We start from the raw sequence: 23265 nt of genomic DNA, 5'->3' as shown, positions 1-23265 counted from the left end.
TTTATACCCACGGGTGATTATATTGAGAAAGCGCCTTAATTGGCATCCGGGAAACTTCAGCGTTTTGGAAGACGGATATCTTGCAGAAGCTCTTTGGGTAGGTGTTTTTGAGCGAGTGCAAACATCGTCGTGTTTTTGCCGATACGTCGTTGCCTGCGTTCCATGTTAGGATTTATTAGCTTCCATTTCTATGTTCATATCTGAAAAACGAAAGTGAAATCTGGGAAGTCAGAGGCACCCTTCCTCTTACCTCCTCATGAGTGTTATGACATCCGTCTCATCGATAGTCTTTCTGCCTGCGTGCTTCGCATACGCTAAGAGATCATCACTCGCTTGCTCAAAATACCATTCTGTTGCCTGCTCAATAGCAGCGAGTGTCTCCTTGCTGATTCTCGACTTTCCTCCATTTCCACTCCTGGCAAACCGGGTGGCTAGCTTTTTTACTACCCCAGACGGTAAACGTGGCATGGGAATCCCATGCCGTGATAGCTTCTTTTGCTTGCTACCTTTCACTTGTTCTTGGGGTACCGGTTCGGGACTGCTTGAAGGGGGTGCGGGCTTAGAATAGTCATCCGGCATCGCGAGCTCAATACCCTCCCCGCCGACCACGCTGTTGAACGACGGAAAGCCTTCATCCATGTCAAGTTTTGCATCAAGCGCAAAATCTTCTTCATTAACGGGTTGATGTCCGGTAATCCCAGCAACCGTTGCGTCAGGAGTCGGGAAGGAAAAGTCAATGTTGAACCGTCGCAAGTCCTCAGTTTCGCCTCTTTTTTGCATAATCAGCCTCAACTATATATATAGAAAGAATCCCATGACTCTTACCCTGCGTCGAAAAGCGGTTGTCCCGTTGTATCAGCTCCATGGTCATCGTCCTCATCTTCATGTGCAACCGTATAGTCTTCTTCTTCAAGATCTTCCATTCTGCTGAGATCACCAAAGCGGTCACTAAATCGGGTGCTGCCCAGACTTACCCTGGAGAGGGTTGCCCGGTCCCGTAAACTGCGATCTCGCCTTGCGAATTCAATGGATGTCGTCGTGAGTTCAGCATCTTCATCGAGAGCTAACGATAACCTTGGAGGCGTTATTTCCGGACTACCATCACCTTCCGGAAGCATTTCCCTGAGTGGTAGCGAAAGCCTGGGTCTTGGAGGATCTGGCTCTTCATCTAGATCATCGACTACAGGTTTCGGCTGTGGTATCTCCGGTTTTTCTGTTGGTGATGATGAGACTGTTCGAGTGTTGGGGGCCAGAACTACATTTCTCACAAAAAGGAGATGTTTATTTCAGCAAAGAACTACCTCTCATCGTAGCACGGGGTATTGCCATCCCAATAACCGACCTTTCCCAAGATTCCTCAGTATATCCATTGGCGTTTCTCTTTGCACACGTCCACTTTTCCTTCTATCGCGACCAGGAGTATATGTAGCTGCGCGTCTTTGTAACGCCCGTAAGGCGTGGGGAGTTGCAGGGGCAGCATTTCCGCCCACATTTGTACGGGGTGTACGTCTTGCCGAAGCTCGGTTTGCCGAGAGCAGAGGACGGGCGGAAGTTTGGGAGGGCGTTCTTGGGTCTCTTATGGCGCCAGCAAGCTGGTGCAACTGAAATGTTGTTTTATCAAAAAAGTGAATATATTAGCTAAAAATGTCTTTATTCTACTTGCCGTTCCCAATCAACATTAACGTACGGCATTGAAGGGGCTCTGTGAATCCGTAGAATTTCCATTCCGCGCAGTTCGAGGGGTTCTGCTAATGCGGTCTCTGGAAGGTGACGACATGATCAAAGTCTGGTGTCAATTTTTCATCACATGTAATATAGCATAGAAAAGCTAGAGTAATATATTAGCTGGTAGGTTCATAGTCAGAAGCAAAAAGAAAACCGGTGAATTGGCTCCATTGTGACGCGTTGAGGCATCCAAAGTGTTTGTTTTGTTCTCGCAGTTTCGAAGCTTTGAAAGAGAATCTGCGCTAAGTTAGTAACCAACTAACGTAATCCACCAACGAGCGAGAACCCCCAACGAGCGAGAGATTAAATCGCTGTAGCTCAACTAACTAGATTTTAACCTGAAATATCTACGCCCAACAACCTCTAATTGAATTAAACTAAATTACAATAGGACTAGGGCAGCTTCTTCTTGTGTGGTCTACAATATGGCAGTTTGTACACCTTGGTGGTGCCTGTAAATGTGGTGCCAGCTCTGGGGCTGTAGGCCCAGAGGGTTGAGTATCTGGCTGTTCAACAGGCTCAGCAGATGGAAGAACAAGAGCCTGAGCTTCTTCTCTAGTTATGCCTTCTCCATGTTGAATCTGGCGCCTAGATCTCTTGTGTTTTTGCTTCTCTTTCTCATTTGTAGCAAATATATCCTGATATTGCTTCTTCATACTATTAAAAATCATTTATAGGAATAAAGCTCATTCTGATATATTAACTAACTCAATTACAGTTACTCATTCTCAATTTCTAAATTATAAAAGCTTTGTCCAGCTGTAACACTCATAATTAGTAATAATCTTAGCAGTTGTGCAGAGCTTTATTGCAAATTCAGTTTCATCAAAATTGTATATATCTTCAATCTGAATATCATACTCAGTAATTATATCTCCTATAGTTTTAAATCAATTCTTAATAATCTTAATATCTTCACACTTTACTCATTCATGATTATAGTATCTGAAATAGTGACATTGAAGCTCTGTACAATATTTAATCAATCTGAAACCTTAGTTCTTGTAGAGGGTTAAGCTCTAAGAACTAGAAGCTAGTCCTCCTATATAACAAAGACAAATTGCTTGGGAAAAGGAAGAAAAGAATGAGATGAGAACATGAGCTTAAGCAAGCTCATGTAGTATGATTATATGCATATGTGCAAATGATGGCTAGGCTGAGTCAACTAGCCAGAGTGAATCTAAGAGTTCAGCCTCTTATAATACCCTCCTTCTCCCTCTTTGTTGCAGGTCTTTATGACTATTTAAAGCTTTCTTTACATCTAATTTTGCCTGCTGAGAGGCCTCCCAAGTGTTCAAAGCCTTTACTTCTTATAGGAGACTCATGTCATTCCATGTAGGCTCAGCCCAACCTACTTATTTAATAAGGTATTGCTTTTTCCTCTAGTAGGTTTGTTCATCTCAAATTTCCTCAATCTCAAACTTAGGTCCTTCTGAAATCTCTATAGTGAGTGACTGTCAGTCAGTTTGCCTCTGACTAGGCAAGAAATCTGTTGCCACTACATGTAAAAGCTTTACATTAAAGACATTGTGAATGCCAGGTGAGACATTCAGTTGATAAGCATGAGATTCTATCTTTTCTAGCACAGTATATTGATTGTATTTTGCATTCAGCTTCTTGCATAGATGATTAGTTCTCATGTTCTCTAAGCTCAATCAGACCTTATCTCTGAGTTGAAAGCTTAGAGCTGAGTCTCTTCATCTATTCACATAGTTCTTTTGAGATTGCTGAGCATCTGTCATTTTTACTTGAGCTCACTTCAACACTTCACAGGCCTTTCTCATATAATTATCTGCAAACTCAATGAGATTATGTGGTGTTTCAACAGAGAGTGCATCAGCTATATCAATGAAGGAGATATGGAAAAGATGTATTAAAAAAAATAAGCTCATGCCTATTGAGGCAACATCTCTATTATTGATGATCAGCTCTGTCAGAGGAAGTCATTCACATCAGTCATCCTGTTGAAAGCTAATATACTTATGTAGATAGATTTTCAGAGTCTGATTCATTCACTCTGTAGCTCTGTCAGTCTCTGAGTAATAGACTGTAGAAAGTTATCTTTTAATGTCTAATTTCTCACATATCTGAGTTCAAAACATGCTTGTGAAAGCTGATTCTCAATCTGACACTACTGTCTTAGAGATGCTATGTTGAGAGATGATGTTGTGAAAGAACACTCTAGTCACTGTCTCTACATCATTTTTCTTAACTGCTTTTAATATAACTCTCTTAGTCAGTCTGTCTGTTATAATCATGATGTTTGTGTATTCTTTAAAGCTTGATAAGTTTACAATAAAGTTCATAAAAAGCTCTTGCTATATGTGTTCAAGAATGAGGAGAGGCTTAAGCAGTCTCTGATGTTGATCTCTTCATGTGATGTTTAATCTGTAAAGATGACAGTTTTTGATCATTCTTCTCACATCAGTGGCATAGCCTGGCCAGTAGAACTCACATCTTAGAACTTCTGCCATTTGCTCTCACCCAGGATGGCTGGTAAGAGATGAGTCATGAGCCTTATACACTAACCTGATTCAAAGAGGTTTGAAGTCTGGCACTTACTTACAATTTTGAAAGAGAAGTTTCTCATTCTCATTTAAAGAGCACTCAGAAATGAAGGCCTTAATGCTGAGTTCAGAAGAAAATCTGAATCTTCTCTTATGAAGAATTTGCTTCAAATGCTGCAGAATATTATTATTTTTGTGAGTCTCATTTCACTGAGTTTGAAGAGACATCTCAGATTTCACACTGGCAGCAGTCACTATTGATTTCATTTCAGGTGTCAGTATATTAAACTTAAGTAGTTGAGCTTGCCTCTGCTTGATTCTCTCATCATCAGTGCTCTGTGACATGTACTACTCTCTTTGTGATAGGGTGTCTGGTTCAGCATTCAACTTCTCTGACTGGTAATCAATTCTAAAGTTGAATCAATAGAGAATATCTATCTAACATAGCTGTTTTTCATTTAGTCTGTGTGTAGTCATGAAGTATTCTAGATTCTTATGATTTGTGAGAATCTTAAATTTCTTTACACTTCATAGCTCAGTGTTCTATTCCTTTAAACACTCAATTATCACTAATAACTTCTTATCATGAATCTCATAGTTGCATTCTGCAGGTGAATACTTGTGAGAGAAGAAGGCACATGGGTGTAGAATGCTCTGCTCATCATATTGTAGCAGCACTCCTTCTGAGATGTAACCTGAGGAGTTCATTTTCAATATAGTCTCACAATCAGGGTCAAATTGAAGCAAGATTGGAGTGGAGATAAACATTGATTTTAGATATTTAAAAGCTTCCTCAGCCTTGCTCATCTATAAAAAAGAAATATTCTTGCATGTAAGAATCATCAGTGAGATTATGATCTTTGAGAAATCTCTAATAAATTATCTATAAAAATTGACAAAGCTTAAAAATCCTCATATATCTTTAAGAGTAGTAGGTGTTGCTCATTTCAAAACAGCTTTAACCTTCTTCAGATTCATTCATATACCCTTGTCTACTTCAATGATGAATTCAAGATGTTTTGTGCTGTTCATCTTGAACTCACTCTTTCTGATATCTGCTTGCAAGCCTGCTTCCCATAGACATATAAGCATCTTTTGTACATACTTGTGATACTCTCATAAGCTTCTTGAGGAAAATATCAAGATGTCATCTAAATAAGCTGAGCAGAAGTTGTCCAAATATCCATGTAATGCCCAGTTGATATATTTTTGAAATGTACTCAGAGTATTGGTCAAATCAAAGGGTGTAACCAGCTACTCAAATAGCCTGTATTTAATTCTAAGGACTGTCATTCACTCATCACCTTTTATAATTTGAATCTTGTGAAAAGCTGCAATAATGTCCAGCTTAGTGAATCATTTAGTCTGTTCAATTTACTGTAAAGTCTCACTGATTAATGGTAAAGGATATCAATCCTTTCAGGTGATTTTGTTAAGAGCTCAATAGTTCACACAGAATCTTAGCTCACCTCCAGACTTCTTTGTGAATAGTACAGAGGTGGCTGCAGAGGAGTTGCTTATTCTAATAAAACCCTTATCTATATAATCTGTAAGAGTCTTTCACAAAGCCAGTAGTTCCTCTTGAGACATATTATATAATGAGCTCTAAAGGGGTTATTCTGTGCTACCATCAGCCTTTTTAATCAGTTCAATCCCATGATCTCTACCTGAGCCATGAAGTGGGAGTAGAGTGTTAGCAGCTTTCTTATCAAATATGTCCAAAAACTCATGATAATGTTCAGGCAGCTTTTCTCTAAAATCAATCTTTGATTTCACTTTTAGAGCCTTTTAAATATCAGTCAAACTGACAGTGAAAATCTTGATGTTTCACTTCTCTTGAGTGCTCACAAGCCTAGAGAAGCTTACAGCAGAGATGGGAATCACATCAGCTTTTGCATTTGAACTAGACTCTACCTCTATGTCACTTTCTTCAAATCTCACAATTCTTCAATGAGAGATCATGGTCATCTTTTGCTGGGCCAGCCAGAGGTCACCTAGATACATATCATGACCATGTAATTCATTCACCATATAGAGAAAGGCTTATTCAGTTACATGACTGTCTATATCAATTTGAATGCCAGTCACTATGCTCATGGAGAGTCTCATGAAGTCTTCAAAGCTGGTCATTTTAACAGAGAGAATTTCAATGCATGGGAGCTTATACTTGTTAATGTAGAATTGAGAAATAAGATTATAGACATTACATCTGCTGTCTATCATTGCTCTAGTTGAAAAGGCATTATCTACTAGAGCATCAACAGTGAAGAGTTTAAATATTATCTTAAATTTAAATCTTCTTTATTACTTTCTCATAAGCTTTTTATTTCACTCCTTTTAGTGTCTTTTGGTTGAAGCTACTCTTTTCTCAAATCCTCACTCATATCCACATCATTGTCATTCAGTACTGGCTTGAAGATCACCTTAGCTATTGTGGAGGTGGCAGGATGTCTGAGAGATTTAAATGAGTAGCTCTTAATCATATGATCTCTGACTCTGCATTTCAAGCACAGACCTTGCTCTCTTTGTCAATTAACCTCTGTCTGATTTATCATTTTGGTGTGATGAGCACTTGAGGTCATAGCACCAGAAGAGAGATTTATCAGATCATCAGTGAAAGCTTGAGACTGATTTCATTAGTCAAAGACAGCATGATGAAGTAGAGAGTGTGAATTAGATATTGTATGATCTAAAGAAGATCTGCCCTCACAACATTTAGATCACTGTCTTAAAGTCTTAAGCTCAGAGAGTTGATGATCAACTAATCTAAGCTCCTTGCAGTAATTCTTATAGAGAGATAGTTCTCTTACACCCATCATGCCTTCCCTCAGCTCTATGCTTAGAGTGGATTTCAAATATCTCTTTTTAACATGATCTTCTCATTCATGACCACCAGCTTCCAGCAGTAGCTGATTAAATTCAGGCAGAAAGTCAAAGAGAGCTCTTTTACTCTGTCATAGATTGTTGAGCTTTTGCATAACCTTTTTCTGTCATGCAGAATCACTAAAGAGCATGTATGTTTGCTCCAGTAAGCTCTCTACCATGAAGTTAACCTTGTCCTTATTATTCTCAACTCAGAGGTAAACTTGAGCTGCTACTATTCCTTTCAGTCTCAAATACACATATCAAACATATTTCTCATTATTACATAAAGCTTTCCTATTGACCTTAAGTTTTGATTGAAGCTTTAGCTCTCACTGAGAGTAGTGCTTCACATTAGAACTATCATACTTCTTGCAGTTCAGTAGCTTGATCTTTAGTCTTCTGACTGCAATGAGTGGTTGCAGGTTTGATTGAGAGAGGATTGATATCAGAGTGTTCAAAGCTTGTTGTAGATTAGCTATTTCAGCTTGCTGAGCTGCTATTAAATCTCTGTTCTCACACTGAACCTGTTCCTGCTATTGGAGAAAGATCATTCATTGTTATTTGAAGCTGCTGAGGGCATCCCTGCTTATTGCTTCATATTGATCTATTTGTATATTTGTTGTACAAGTCTGCTGCTTTATCTCATTCAGCTATACATTTTCAATGTTGCTCATTCATTTGTTAGCATGATTGCTAACTCAGTCTATTCATATACCAGTGCTATCACTGAACTTTGTGATACAGAATTTAAGGCTCCCAATGTTAGGCTCAGCGTCCGACCGAGCCCGACCGAAGGCCGGTGCCCGGTTAGACTCGACGTCGGATTAAGCGCGGCGCCCGATTAGGCCTAATCCATATCACGTGACCACACGACCATGCAGGTGGTTATAATCCACGCAGGCCCCCAGCACCCCCTTTCATCCCATCAAGCTTAGTATTTCGTTATATAGCAGTTAGCAACGCAGAGAGTCTTTCTTCTTATGCAGCTCGCATTCGCTCCCTAACACAATACTAAGCTTCCCTTCTACCTTCTCACTCAGGTTTCAGCAGAAAACTTGAGTGCCTCAGTTGAATTAGAACATGCTAGTTCAGAGCCTGACAACGCGTCAGATCAACTGCTAAGACAACAGCACTGTTGAAGACAACGGCTCAATCCAACATCAGATGGCCACCACAGGCTCCCAACCCCCTGGAAGGGGCCGAAAGGACTGGCGATACCTCCTAACAAGACCAACTGACCAACCACGCGTCTCAATTGAGGAATTCAGAGAGGCAATCCACTCAGACAGCGACCGTGTTTATAATGAGTTGGCGGCGATCTTCGATGGCATCTTTGACGATGAAAAAACACTAAGGGATACAATCACACGTCTGAGGATGGAACGGAACAACGCCACTGACCAGGCCGCTGTCAAGCAAAGCCAGATTGATGAGCTAATTGCTGAACGCAATGAACTTAGCCACACCCTGGTCCGCATGACAGTCAGCAACCAAGCAGCAAGTCGAGGTGTCACCCCCTCTGAGACTACCCGGAGGTCTGTCAAGATTGATGACCCAAAACACCTCACTGACGGCAAGGAGCCAAAATTTGAACACTGGCTCTCCCGGATGAAGAACAAGCTCCGGGAGAACGCTGACCACTACCCTACTGAACGCATGAGGATTGCATACATCGAAAACCGGACTGATGGGGACGCGGCACGTCACATTGCGCCCCGTATGGAAGAGGACCACCCCGAGCGATATCAGACTGCAGAAGAGATATTTGAGCACCTCAAGTCAATATATGAGGATGCTAACAAGCTGCAAAATGCCAAGAGTGATTATCGCAAGCTGATTATGCGCAATGGGGACAATTATCATGAATTTGTCACAAAATTCTTACACCTGGCAGGTGAGGCCAAGATTGCCAGGGGGGACTACAAGACAGACTTCAATGACAAGCTGTCCTTTGACCTCCAGAAGATGGTAGCAGTAGCCAATGCGACCACTGATACATATGCTGAGTTTCAGAAAATCTGTGCGCAGGCAGCTCACACCCTCCAGGCAATCAATGCCACCCAGAAATCAAAGAGCTCGCGGGGAAATGGGCCTAATACCTTCAAGCAGAACACCCTGCGGACCGCCAACAGTCAAACACCCCCCAGCATCTCTACAACAAAATCCCCTACTGTGAAGGAGGCCTTGAGCTCTCGTCCGGATATTCAGTGCTACTACTGTAAGGAAAAAGGCCACATTGCCAGGAACTGCCCTGCAAAGCAGAAGTCCCAGCAGGTGATTGCTGAGCTCACAGGGAATGATGCCCCTGAGCCTTCAGCAGATTCGGGAAAAGAGTGAGCCTGAGAGAAGACTCCACCTCAGGTAGTTCAATAGTCTGTGAGAGGTTTGAGATGAAGGACTTGATTGGGGGGAAAAGCTTTAATGTGCCAATCAAATTAGCCTACAATGGAATTGCTACTTCTACAAATTCTCTTGCTGATACTGGAGCAAATGGAGCGAATTTTATTGATACCCGATATGCCATAGAATTGGCAAGATTCTTTGATAGGAAGTTTCAAGAACTCCCATTCAAATGCCGCATGAAGGGATACAATGGCGCCCCCGGCGGGGTGATAGACCGCACATTGACCCTAAACCTCTGGGTGGATGGCCGGAGATTTCAGAATGTCCCTCTGCTGGTAACAGACCTAGGCCAGCACCCTGTCATCCTGGGACGGAAGTGGTTGGCAGCACAGGATATATGGCTTGATGTTAAAAACCAACGCCTGGTTTGGCTGAGTGAACGGTCTATCCCTGAACAGGTGGCGGAGCCGATGTTGAAGATAGTACCCTGGTCAGTACTGAAGCGCCCAGACCCCAAGCCTGAGCATCAGGCGGATGTGGAACGAAGAGAGATCAAGCTGGATGAGGAGATCAGACAGGAGCATCAGGCTCAGCTCCGCAGATTGAAAGGGACCAGCTCAGTCGTGATGCCTGAGACGAGGCAGGGGCTGACCTGGGAGGAGACAGCACCACAGATGATGGATATGAACTTCATTGGGGCTGCTTCCTTCCATGGTTATATGAAGAACAAGAAGTCAACAGTCTTCATAACCAGTCTGTATGAAATTGATAAACAGCTTGAGGAGAAGCGGGGTTTAGTGGGAGCTGAGGATGAGTCTGATGAGGAGCTGATCAGCAACTTACCAGAATGGTTGAAAGGCCGGGAGGACTGCTTCTCAAAGAAAGCATCAGATGAACTGCCCCCCCTACGGAAGAATGTTGATTTTAAAATAGAGCTCCAGCCTGATGTTGACCTCACCCAGGGCATTGGACATGCGCCTCTATATAAGATGAATCTAGAGGAACTAGAGGCAGTGAAGACCTACCTTGAAGCCAACCTAGCAAAGGGTTTCATCACCCCAAGTTCAGCCCCCTACGCCTCCCCAATCCTGATTGCCCGTAGTGGGAAGAAGCTACGATTCTGTGTTGACTTTCGCAAGCTGAATGCTATAACCAAACGAGATCAGTATCCCTTGCCCCTGATAGATGAGCTGATGGACCGACTCAATGGGGCGAAATACTTTACAAAGTTGGACATTCGGCAGGGGTTCCATCGCATCCGAATGGACCCTGAGTCTGAGGACCTGACCACCTTTAGAACCCGCTACGGGACCTATAAATATCGGGTGGTCCCCTTTGGCCTTACAAACGCCCCTGCCTGCTTTCAACGGTTTGTTAACAGTATCTTCTTTGACTACCTGGACAAGTTTATGACAGCATTCATGGATGATCTTCTAATCTATAGCAAGAATCTGGAGGAGCACAAGCAGCAGGTAAACTCAGTGCTAGACCAACTAAAGACAGCGGGTTTGCAAGCCAGCATCCAGAAATGTGAGTTTGCAGTCCAGAGGACAAAATACCTAGGGTTCATCATCAGTACAGAAGGGATTGAGGCAGACCCAGAGAAGACAGCTGCCATTGTGAGATGGCAGGCCCCCACCACAGTCAAAGGAGTCCAGTCATTCCTAGGATTTGGCAATTTCTACCGAAGATTCATAAGGAACTACAGCCGAATCGCAAAGCCACTGTACCAATTGACAAAGAAGACTACCCCATTTGTGTGGACATCAGAATGCAAATCAGCCTTTGAAAAACTGAAGAGGCAGCTGGTGGAGGCTCCAACACTGCGTTACTATGACCCTGAGCGGGAGACTCGTATTGAGACTGACGCCTCTGACGGAGTAGTGGCTGGGGTACTAAGTCAAAGATTTGAAAATGACCTTTGGCACCCAGTAGCCTTCTATTCAAAGACAATGAATGGTGCAGAGCTTAATTATGAAGTTCATGATAAGGAAATGCTGGCAGTAGTCCGGGCCTTACAAGAATGGCGGGCAGAGCTTGAGGGACTACAACGGGAGGAACGATTCAAGATCCTCACTGATCATCGTGCACTGGAATACTTCATGACTACCAAGAAGCTGAATGCACGTCAAGCCCGCTGGGCAGAGTTCCTCTCCCGTTTCTACTTTGAGATCAAGTATCGACCAGGCAAGGCCAACCTGCTAGCAGACGCACTGAGCAGGCCTGAGCAGGTTAGAAGGCAACAGGACGGCCGTATGCAGATCCTCCTAGGACCAGAGACCCTCGACCCCCAGATCACTCCCTCTACAGACATTGCTAGCATCAACTCCTCAGAGAAAGAGAGCATTGCTGAATGCATAGTGTCTCTAAACAAGACAGCCACCTCAATTGAGCCCCTGCGGCAGCAGGCAGATGATGAGAATAGTCCCTATACAATGGAGGACAATGTGCTACGGTACAATGGAAGACTAGTGGTGCCTGTTCAGGAAAAGGAAACCCTGATAGCCAAGCTACTGCAGGAAATTCATGATCAAGCTTCAACAGCACACCCTGGAGGACGAAAGACCCTGGCCCTGGTGCAATCACGCTATTGGTGGGCCACCTGGCGGACAGACGTCCTACGCTATATTCGGAACTGCCATGTGTGCCGGATCAGTAAAATTCCAAGAGATAAGACTCCTGGTTTGCTAAAGCCATTACCAATACCAGAACGGGCATGGCAGCATATTGCAATGGACTTCATGGACGTGCCGAAAAGCAAAACAGGTTATGATGCCATTTTGGTCATAGTATGCCGGCTAAGCAAGAAGACAATCTCCATTCCAACCACCCGGGGAGTTACAGCCCAGGAGCTGGCCCGACTATTCATTCGATTCTACTATTCATACAATGGGGCGCCTGACTCAATTGTCTCTGACCGAGGCCCCCAGTTCATATCAAGCTTTTGGGATGAGTTTACACAGATCCTGGGCATAAAACTGAAACTCTCAACGGCGCATCATGCACAAACTGATGGACAGACAGAAGTGGTGAATCAATACATTGCCACCCGTCTTCGCCCCTATGTCAGTTACTACCAAGACGACTGGGATGAGTGGCTGCCCATTATAGACCATGCCTCCGCAGCTACCCCAAACGCTTCCACAGGGATCTCCCCCTTCCTCGCAGCAAATGGATATGAACCCCGAATGTCATTTGACTGGCAACCACTGGCGGAGAAATTGGACATGAATGAGAAAAGAAATCGAGAAGCAGCAAGGAGCTTCATTCACCGAATGAGAGAGATCTGGAACCAGGCGAGTAAAGGCATAAAGACAGCACAGGAACAGATGAAGAGGCAGACTGACAAGCACCATCGAGAGCCTGACTTTGCAGTAGGAGATTTTGTTTATCTAACATTGAAATCATACAAGATGGATCGACCAAGCCGTAAACTGGCAGAGCAGAATGCCAGCCCCTTCAGAATCCTGGAAAAGGTGGGCAATGCCTACAAACTGGACCTCCCCATAACAATGAAAATTCATTCAATCTTCTCCCCAGACAAGCTACGCAAGGACTCCAGAGACCCTCTACCTGGCCAGACTATCAGACCACCAGACCCAATTGAAATAGATGGTGAGAATGAATGGGAAATAGATCGTATACTGGCCAGTAGAATAAGCCGGAGCAAGCTGCAGTATCGGGTGCGCTGGAAGGGGTTTGATGAGGATTCTTCATGGTACCCCGCTCGCGACTTCAAAGGATCACCACACGCCATACGCGACTTCCATGAGGCTAACCCTACAAAAGCTGGACCCCCAAGGCGACTAGATGAGTGGCTGAAGGCATGGGAGACAGACAGCTACCTGAAGGACGAGGTTGATGACGACCTACCGGCATGAGGACATGCCTGCCCCTAGACCGGGGGGTGATGTTAGGCTCAGCGTCCGACCGAGCCCGACCGAAGGCCGGTGCCCGGTTAGACTCGACGTCGGATTAAGCGCGGCGCCCGATTAGGCCTAATCCATATCACGTGACCACACGACCATGCAGGTGGTTATAATCCACGCAGGCCCCCAGCACCCCCTTTCATCCCATCAAGCTTAGTATTTCGTTATATAGCAGTTAGCAACGCAGAGAGTCTTTCTTCTTATGCAGCTCGCATTCGCTCCCTAACACCCAATAGCTTATCATATGTCAGCACATTTGCTGAGCTTCATGATACAGGATTAAGGCTTCTAGTGACCTATCAATGAAAGGAGTGAAGCAATTTGTAATGTAAAGGGTTAAGCTCTAAGAACTAAAGGCTAGTTCTCCTATATAATAAAGATGAATTGCTTGAGAAAGGGAAGAAAAGAATGAGATGAGAACTCAAGCTTAAGCAAGCTCGCGTAGCATGATCATGTGCGCATATGCAAATAATGGCTAGGCTGAGTTAGCCAGCCAGAGCAAATCTAAGGGTTCAACTCCTTATAATAATAAATAAGAATATGATTAATCATATTCTCTATAAATGCTAGCTGAGAGGGCAATTTTTGTTTATCTAGATCAAGCACTCATGAACTAGCTGATCATCTTCAGCAGTAGTAAATTTGATTAAATTTACATATAAATTCACTTATGAAGTTTAATTATTGACTTGATGATATAATATACTATAGAACACATTAAATAGACATGCAGCTTCAGCAATTGAGGATATTTCTTGATTTTTAATAGAATTTATCATGAGTTCAATTCTTCCCTCTATTTCTATAGAGATTCTTGCCTTTTTACTATGAATTAATGGCATAATTGTGCATTGAATGAAATGAAACAGTAGATTAAAGCATGTTGAAACTGAATCTCTCACTTGTTGAGGGTTCTCACTCATTGGTGGATTACGTTAGTTAAAACAGCATATATGATGACTAAGCAATATGTCAAACTTCAAAAAATGTTGATTTGTTATAGTTTAGCTACGCATTTTCTCGGGATTAGGAAACTAGATTATATCTATCAAGACAGCAATGGGTTCACCTGTGCAGTTGGAACAATCGGCTAAGGCTGGGAAGAAAAGGCATCGAGAAGATGACGATGATGTCCAGCCAGCAACAGCAGCAATCTCCACAGCACCGCCAGCAGCGTTAGATCCGAGCGGTAGTAAAAAGAAGAAACGCAGGAGAACGAAACAGATTGTTGAAGATCCGAAAGATGCGGGCAAAAAGGATGGTGTCGACGAGTCGATTGGAAAAATGGACGGTCGTCTCCTTGCTGATCTCTTCGCACAACAGGCTAAAAGACACAACAGCGATTTGACTACTGTGGAATTAGATGATGTTTATGTACCAGGTGAGATAACTACATATTTGACATTCATGCAGAAATTTTGTCGGAATATTACCATGTGTCCCTACGATATTCATCTTCGAACTCCGCTGACATAGAACAGAACAAGCATTTCTTAATACATCGTCCTGGAAGTCGCCGAGAAAGCTGGAAAACCTTCCCATGTTTCTCAAAGTTTATAGTAAGAAAACGGGGGGCTCTCTTTCAACAGCTCCTGCAGATATGGGCAGCCCTCATACGATTGTGATTACTCTTGCGGGCCTTAGAGCTGCTGATATCACACGGTTAGTATTACCCCTCCAAGGCCCCCGTATAATAGGCATGCATTATGCACTGTACACTCATGTATTAACAGATTTCTCTAGAGCTCTGAGACAATTTCAGACAAAAGATTGTGCTGTGGCAAAACTCTTTGCCAAACATATCAAACTTAATGAAGCAAAAGAGTTTGTGAAAAAGAAAAGGTAAGTCTGCTCTAAAAAACACCAACGTCAAGCAACAATTTGCTAAATCCCACTAGAGTTGGCATTGGGATTGGTACTCCTGTTCGATTGAATGATCTGGCCAGCTCTGGTGAGTTTTTGCGTATGAACGTTTCCTGCAGTTAGGTTCCAAACTTTTGACTTGATACTCTAGGGGAACTGAGTCTGAAACATCTGAAACGGATTGTCATTGATGGCTCATATGTCGACCAGAAGAAGCGAGGTATATTCGACATGAAAGATTTGCATCTCCCTCTTCTTCAATTTCTCAATCGCGCCGACTTACGTGACCGGTATACTTCCGCGGATGACAACGTCGAAATTCTTGTTTTCTAAACCTCGAGAGTTCTGTGTTACTCGCGTTCATATATGGAGTGGCTTTACAACGCCTCCGTGCAATTTCAGACCTTGGGTGAACCCATAGCGTTTCTTGTATGTAATACCTCCATCAATCTGAAATTATCCATCATCTACCCAGGTTCCTGCAACGGCAAATAGGTACCGTTCCTGCGACTAGGGTGTGATTTACAGGGATCAGTTGACAGTGCCAACAGTGCCTACCGGAAGATGGGCAGGATTCCGTCAAGACACTGGATGTTTTGGGAAAATTATATATTCTTAATTTGATCGCGCAGAAGAGCTGGGATAGACTTGGAAGCGCCAGGTTACGATTCCGATTAAACCTATCGAATGTGGAGATCTTTCGTGATAATCACAATCGGCGAAATTGCCCTGAAGAATTGAGACGGGGCGATGCCTTGATATAGCTAATCTTGTCTCTATATATGAGCAAATCTTAGTTAACTTGCATCTTCAATCCATTCCAGAATGACTATACCACGGCGTCCAGCGGTATTAAGGACAAGTTGGACGAAGTTCGATGCCCGGTTGAGCCAAATCTCTGTGATAATCACCAACATTTGACTCGCAAGATATACGTCCATTCGTAAATGTTACTCATTAATTTCCTCCTATGCGAATCTAAAGAAAGGAGATCGCGATATTTCATTGACCATCTCTAAGGATTAAGTCGTAGCAGAGTGCGTTACACGTGATATCGACATCTCCATCAAAGGCGGTGACGAAACCACATATTCCTTACCGCCCAACCGGGCAGAAATAAATTTTAGCAAAATCAAAATAAAATTGGTCCCAAAATTGAAAAATAACATCCGCGGGGAATTGCAGGAAGAGAAACGAAAAATCCTCCGAGAAGTGGGTTAACCCTATTCTTCATTAATGGAACAAGGGCTTTGATACAAAAAAGTAAGCTTTTTGCCACTTCAGATCCGGAGGATGGAACTGGTTACCCAGCTCGGTTCCTGCTTCAGTCGCCCATATTAAGCGTTCGAATTGAACTCAAATGAGCTTAAATGAATCATTAATTTCTCCAGTGCCGCTTGATTAATTAAAATCTTTAAAGCTGACATCGTCTCCTAGTCCAAGTTTGCCATCAAAAACTACATATTCGAAATGGGAGACAAGCGGAAACGAAGCCAATTTGCAGCCGAAGATGAGGTGGTAGAGGCTGCAGAGGTGAAGCAAAAGAAGCCCAAAAAGGTCAATAAAGAGAAGGAGAAAAATGAAAAAAAGAAAGAAAACAAGCAGAAACAAAAGGATGAAGTCCAGGCCGATGCTGGTGCTGTGGCTAATGCCCTTGGTATGGACACGGAAATGAAGGATGTGGATGAGATACCAGCTGTGACAAATGGTACTGTAACAAAGGAGACAGAAGAAAAGGCAAAGAAGGCGAAGAAAGAAAGGAAGAAAAAAGAAAAGAAAGCCAAGAAGGGTGATGACGGTTCGAACGATGTAAAGGATAAGAAAAAGAAGAGGAAAGAAAAGAAGATAGGTTTAAAGGACTCGGAGAAAGGAGTGGTGGAGGTGGCGAACGAGAAAGAGGAGATCCAAGAACAGGTTCCCGAGGTATTAGAGAACCGAGAGACAGAAGAGAAGAGAAGCAAGAAAGATAAGGTTGGAAAGGAAAAGAAACAGAAAAATGATAAGAAAGCCAAAAAAGAGAAGGACGAGAAAGTCACTATGTCAGCATCACAACAAGAAAACGGACATGGGGAGGTGACCAATAACTCAATTGGTTCCGGAACACCCACTGCCGGGGAGCATGATATCGGCAAAAGTCTTGACTTTCCAAACGGAAACGACGGAGAGAAAAAGAACCAGAGATTCATCGTTTTCATCGGTAATCAACCACCATGTCCCCAAATTATCCGCCTCCGCATCTCTTTGTGTCATGCTAACTTGAGTATCCAGGTAACCTACCATTCCACACGACCCTAGACGCGGTACAGAAGCATTTCTCTAGAATCGGCCCGAGCCATGTCCGCTTCCCAAGCGAGAAGGGTGGGAAGAAGGGGCGTGGCTTCGCCTTCATCGAATTCGACCACTACGATCGCATGAAGACGTGCCTAAAACTATACCACCACTCTTCGTTCGACGATGGCCAGAACCCTCCCAGAAAAATCAACGTTGAACTAACGTGAGTGTTTCCCCCTTAACCTAAGTCCAATATTGTCTGTTTACTTGCCTGCCCAACCCGAAATATGCTAAATCCTTGAGACTTCTACCAGTGCCGGAGGAGGTGGTTCCAAATCGGAGACCCGCAAAGCACGCATATTTGAGAAAAATACGAAACTTTCCGAACAGCGGGCTCGTGCTGCTAAGGAAGCTCAGAAACAGAAACAGAAACAGAAACAGAAACAGAAAACGGAGGCTGCTAAGACGGCGGATGTTACTGAAACGGCGCCGGTGAAGAGCGACCTAGATGATGTACATCCCAGCCGAAGGGGCAGGGTTCCAGGCGTCTAGGACTAGAACAGATTGGAGTTTTACTTTTGTTATCAAAAGTTGAGTACGTAAAAAGTGCGAACTACACTACTAGATGCCGAATGGACATTGAGAGTGATACATGTCTTCTTTGATTGCTTTGCGTATTACTAGTTTTTTTTAAAAAACGCTTTCTACCCTGTTGGTATGGACGTTGATATTGGATTATTTGACTTACTCTATTTCTTCCCTTTATTCCCGCTGCTCCTTAGCTGTCAGGGGTTATATAGGAGCGTAGCAACTAAACCTTTTCACAAAAAAACATTTCACAGAGCAGTACGGTCAACTCTATTGTTTCCCATATCTACGTCTGGTGTCTGGATTCGTTTATACCAATCGCGGTTACATGACATCACCTATAGTTTTCAAATCGGCAGCTAGAACCGCTGACGCCGTTGTATCAAGCGTCGAATATCCAATCATCACTAAAGAGGCAGAGCAACTGTGCCACAACTCCATACATACCAAATGTGTATTGGAGTGGGGAGGTTGTCGATGTCCTTGCCCCCCATGCCCGCAACTGCGGCCTGACAGAAGCCTACATAGGCGTTGCTGTATTCCAGCGATATGTGATTTAATTATAACGACAAGATCCCAAATATATTCTCCTTTTATACATACTCCTGAGCCTTGGTCTTCGTCGAAGTCTCAAATGGTCCTTCGCTCTAGCTAAGGCTCCGCACAGCACAATGCCGCCAGTTATATGTCATGCCTCCAACGGCTGCTACATCCCAGCAACCCTTCCTTGCAATATCAGTGGCAATATCCCAACATTTTATATAGCTGCAATACCGAAGTGTCCGATTCCTCAGAAGATGACCATGACTATCACCCCGGGTACCACAGAAACAGGGCCAATGGGTTCTTTCACTCGTCTCATTCTCACCTCCTACACCTAGCCCCAATTCTATTGACACAACTATATGTTCAATGTAATCTCCCAGCCTCTGTCCTCACCAGACTGGATATTATCCAGACATGACCAGATCACGCCGATCAGCAGTCCCAGTCGTAGCATCTACACTGAGGAATACACTGGTACAAATTGGGACGGGATATAGTTCCAGCCAAATCCATCAGCCGGTGACTTCAAAGCAGATATCGCTACCACCACTGGCCTCACCACTTCCTCCAATTTCAACTACTTTCAGGCAAGGCCGCAAGACAGCCGGTGCCCAACACGCCAGAAGTCCTGGCAGTTCAGTAACTAGACCAGGCCATACTGCCGCCAACATCACCGCTCTCAGTACCACCCCTCCAAATGAATCAGAACCTCCCCTCCCGCCGTCACTACCCTCAAACCACTTCATGGGAACTGCGGAATTTTGTATCTTTCCCCTTGTCCAGCAGGAAAGCACCGCGACGGCCACAATTATCAAGGTGCCCTAATCTCGAAAGACGTCGCAAGAAGCGAAGGAGATCGCGGAGAAGGAAACAAGGACTTCAAACTGGTATGGTACAAGGCACAGTGCGGGGATAACCTGCGCGATCGCTGCTTTGTGCTCTGGGAGGAGAAGTGCCTTGGCAGGCTGGACCTGGATTTGGGTGTTGGTTCCGGTGTGGATGAGGTGACATGTCTCTTTTGTCGTGAGTGGTGGGTGGCAAGGAATGGAGACGAATTAAGATGTAATGGATACAGAACGGATGCAGTGTAAAGCTTGCAAGTTTCTGTTCCTGTGAAAGGTAATAAAATAAACATACTAAAATGGGGTCATGAAAGCAGTCAAAAAATTCGATTTCATACTCCGTTACGCCTAATAATAATAGCTGAACATGTGGGTCAACAGCAGAGCACTAGGGGGAAAAAAAATTGACAAGGTGAAAAATGAAAAGGAGACTAAATTGCAATCAAAATTGGAAAAATAGAATAATAAGATGGTGATGTTAAAGAGATTGTGATTTTTTTCCTTCAGCTTTTCTAGGTTCTTAGTCACGGGTATTTTCAATCACTTATGGAGAAAAATAATGCGCAGCGGGGATAATGGAGGGGCAGTATCTGGTGTTAGGAATTGAGGACGTGTTCGAGTTGGAAGTTTCGTTAAACGAGGCAGATAGCTGGCGGTTGACAGGATATAGATAATGGACACGATGAAGATGTAAAACAGTAAGGTACGGTATGTAGAAGAGAAGATAGCAAAGAAGGTGTTCATGAACAAGATTGATGAATGTTAATATAGAAAGGGGTGGGTGTATGATGGGGGTGATGCATGGAGTAAAAGGATAAACCTGGAATGTCGAATGGGAAACCTCAAAGAGACAAAAGTAGAGCAGTCACAAATTGCGGCTGATCAGAGAGGGCCTGAGCAGATAATTTTGGGGGATGGGAGAGGGGGGTAAGGGGATAATTGAATTAGTTCGATCGTATTAATTCAATGGAGCCCAACGCATACGAATTAAGCAGGATATGGAGTGAGGGAACCTGGGGAGTTTGAACAAAAAAGAAAAGGAGACAGGGGTAGTAAACAGAGCTTGTTTTCACAATTGTATATGTCGGAAAACCATGGCCACCTTTTCCAAGGTTCGACCCTTGGAGGGGAGGGTACAAAGACCAAATTGCACCTGCACCGTGTTTCGCATATATGTCAAGATGTCGCTTGCAGAAAAATAAATAAATAAAAATAAAAGAAAAGAAAGAGAAAGAAAGAAAGAAAAAATCCTGGATGTGTCACTGCATATTTCGACAAAGGTGGTTGTTAAATAGCGGATATTCGAAAGTGAAACGATGGATTGGAGAAAGTCAAAAGGGCGCTGGATGGATTTAGCCGGTGCATTCTTGGAGAACTCCGGGGCCATCGTAGACCAGTAAAAATGTTGGTGCGCGAGGGACTCAAGTACGTAAGTCCCATATTAAGGCTATACCGTTTCTCCTCTAAAAAACAAATCCTTGGACGGTGTATTTCACCGTCTAATCTCAACTTATGCGAAGAGACTGAGAAAGATATAGACTGTTCGGAATTATTTAAGTTTATTTCGTCGTGCGCGACTCAGAAATGAAATAAGAGAGAAAGATTGAAAGTCGAATTAGGACAGAATCCCAATTGTAAATGGGAATAGATAGCTGAAGTCGGAAGAAAACTTTTAACATGCTCAGGGGATATCATAGGGTGTGGAGATGAGTGGGAGTTTCTCTTTTGCATGCGTTCTATTGTATCTCAGGCAGCCATGCAGTCGGACGAAGATTTCTGCCGTGTTGAGGGGGTGGGTATGAGAGCTTTAGAGGATTCTGCATTTGGACTTTTTTGGTTTGACAATGGGACGTGGGTTCAGTACGGCACTGATGGAGAATTAATTTAATTAGCATTCCGCAGTGGTCGTCAACGGACGGAAAATAGCAGTGGTGGTTGAGACATACCGGATAGCTTCGTCAAAGACACTCTTCAAATTTCGCTGTGTAAGAGCAGAGCACTCGAGATACTTTTGTGCCTTGATCTCCTTAGCAACTGCAAGGGCCTGTTCATAGGAAACTGGCTCCATCTTCTTCGCGCGAAGATTCTCAGCAGTGGCTTTATCATCTCGCAGATCCAGCTTGGTCCCGACGAGAATTATGGGCACATTGGGTGCGTGATGTTCGATTTCTGGATACCACTGAGAAACATGTCAATACCAGTGCGAGTGCGCAAGTGAGAGACTGTGGGGATAGAGTATATTTCTCAGCGCACCTTCGCTTTTACGTTATCGAACGATGGCGGGCTAACGATAGAAAAGCATATGAGGAATACGTCGGTCTGTGGGTATGACAAGGGGCGCAGTCTGTCGTAATCTTCCTGTCCAGCAGTATCCCAGAGTCCAAGACTGATTGGTTTCCCGTCTACCATTACACTGGCGGAATAGTTATCGAACCTGTGTCCGGTTAGAGATATCAATCAGGGAGAAACGGGGTCCTAGAAAACATACACAGTAGGAATATATTCTCCGGGGAAGGCGTTTGTGGTGTAAGAAATAAGCAGACAGGTCTAGTTTCAAGTTAGCAAGAAGGGAGACATATTTTTCGCGTTGCTTTATAAAATAGCCGAAGGTGAAGGAAGGGTTAAGGAAATCTCACCTTGCCAACAGCACCATCACCCGTAACAACGCACTACGAAGTGGAAAAAAAGGATAGTTAGCACCGGTCAAACCAGGATATCGACAAAGATCAAAACCAGGAGGCTGTAGCTAGCTGTATGCCACCAACCTTCAGAGACTGAGTAGCGGGTCCAGAGGCCATCTTGACAATATTTCAGCCGAGAAAATATAATAAAAAATATATACTAAAAGTGTATATTCCAAGTAACAAATGTCGAGATGTCTGAGAAGTTCAAAGGAAGCCGGAAAATATAGATGAATAAAGGAGAGCGAACGTATAACCTAAAAGATCAAAATCGAGGGTGAAACGGGTGGCAGGTTCTGAGCAAAGGACGAATATAATAGAGCGCCAGCTCAATCCCCAAGAGGATGCGGTAATTCCAAGAGGGTCTTCTTGTCTCTTTCTCTCAAAAGAAGAACAAGATACGGGTGGTCGAGAGTGAAGGACTATATTTATTTTTATTTATTATTTATTTTTTATTTTTATTTTTTATTTTTTTATTTTTTATTTTTTATTTTTTATTTTTTTTTTTTTTTTGAACCGGGGTGTCAAGGGTTTAAGTGATTTCTCTCCCGAAGGTTGTATAGTGATGGATATTTTGAAATCTTGCTTGGTATGAAAAGAGTGGAAGAGTTATCTGTATATTTGACTAACGGGATAGTAGTAACCAGGGAGGGCTCAGTGATCGGTTCGAGGTAGACTTGGAAGCTGGAGGAAAAGAAGCGTTCGCACGGCGAGACCAATTGACGTTGGATGGAGGAGGGTAGTCTTTGATATGAATAAAGAACGGGAGCTCTTGTGGCTTAGTGGAGAGAAGGGCCCTGAAGGGGTGTGTGTGTTGAGACAAGGATAGGTTGCTGACACAGATAATGATTGGTTTGGGGAGGGCTTTAGATGTACCGAGGCGGTAGTTTACGTCAAACAGAGGGAAGTAAGAAGGACAGAACCACACAGAAGTGCAGAGGAAACTTAGTAGTAGTGATTGATAGAGTGAATGCAGCAAATGCAGGCCAGAGTCGTGTGCGGCAGGCTGGCGTACAGAGAGAAAACCTTAACGGATAAGATGATGTCCAAAAAAAGATAGGAGGGCTGATAGATAGATAGGGCTAGGGAGGTTGTTTGTGGTGGG

The 23265-nt window shown here is 43.6% G+C and overlaps 6 protein-coding genes across 6 annotated transcripts; 4 read left to right on the top strand and 2 right to left on the bottom strand.

Moving 5' to 3' along the window:
* Positions 1-56: 56 nt before the first annotated feature.
* On the bottom strand, positions 57-1777 carry PAAG_05897 (hypothetical protein; the record flags this gene model as incomplete). Its single annotated transcript, XM_015845717.1, has 5 exons — positions 57-153; positions 251-769; positions 826-1255; positions 1343-1601; positions 1688-1777. The coding sequence occupies 5 exons, from the start codon at positions 1775-1777 to the stop codon at positions 57-59; spliced, it is 1395 nt and encodes a 464-aa protein (XP_015699943.1).
* Positions 1778-8261: 6484 nt separating this feature from the next.
* On the top strand, positions 8262-9434 carry PAAG_12122 (hypothetical protein; the record flags this gene model as incomplete). The annotated part of the gene is made up of 1 exon (XM_015847651.1): positions 8262-9434. The coding sequence occupies one exon, from the start codon at positions 8262-8264 to the stop codon at positions 9432-9434; it is 1173 nt and encodes a 390-aa protein (XP_015702726.1).
* Positions 9435-14428: 4994 nt separating this feature from the next.
* PAAG_12121 (hypothetical protein) lies at positions 14429-15565 on the top strand (the record flags this gene model as incomplete). The annotated part of the gene is made up of 5 exons (XM_015847650.1): positions 14429-14750; positions 14851-15031; positions 15113-15211; positions 15268-15320; positions 15384-15565. 5 exons carry the CDS (start codon positions 14429-14431, stop codon positions 15563-15565), a joined length of 837 nt encoding a protein of 278 aa, XP_015702725.1.
* Positions 15566-16702: 1137 nt separating this feature from the next.
* Positions 16703-18055, top strand: PAAG_12120 (hypothetical protein; the record flags this gene model as incomplete). The annotated part of the gene is made up of 3 exons (XM_015847649.1): positions 16703-17429; positions 17501-17726; positions 17818-18055. The coding sequence occupies 3 exons, from the start codon at positions 16703-16705 to the stop codon at positions 18053-18055; spliced, it is 1191 nt and encodes a 396-aa protein (XP_015702724.1).
* Positions 18056-19051: 996 nt separating this feature from the next.
* On the top strand, positions 19052-19728 carry PAAG_05895 (hypothetical protein; the record flags this gene model as incomplete). The annotated part of the gene is made up of 2 exons (XM_015845716.1): positions 19052-19400; positions 19454-19728. The coding sequence occupies 2 exons, from the start codon at positions 19052-19054 to the stop codon at positions 19726-19728; spliced, it is 624 nt and encodes a 207-aa protein (XP_015699942.1).
* Positions 19729-21286: 1558 nt separating this feature from the next.
* Positions 21287-22277, bottom strand: PAAG_05894 (cell division control protein; the record flags this gene model as incomplete). Its single annotated transcript, XM_015845715.1, has 6 exons — positions 21287-21347; positions 21426-21658; positions 21733-21913; positions 21968-22026; positions 22116-22148; positions 22245-22277. The coding sequence occupies 6 exons, from the start codon at positions 22275-22277 to the stop codon at positions 21287-21289; spliced, it is 600 nt and encodes a 199-aa protein (XP_015699941.1).
* Positions 22278-23265: the final 988 nt, after the last annotated feature.

The sequence above is a fragment of the Paracoccidioides lutzii genome (genome assembly GCF_000150705.2).
Source record: "Paracoccidioides lutzii Pb01 unplaced genomic scaffold supercont2.16, whole genome shotgun sequence".
NCBI lineage: Eukaryota > Fungi > Ascomycota > Eurotiomycetes > Onygenales > Ajellomycetaceae > Paracoccidioides > Paracoccidioides lutzii.
The sequence above is the reverse complement of the archived record's forward strand: the minus strand, read 5'-3'. Positions and strand labels throughout refer to the sequence as shown.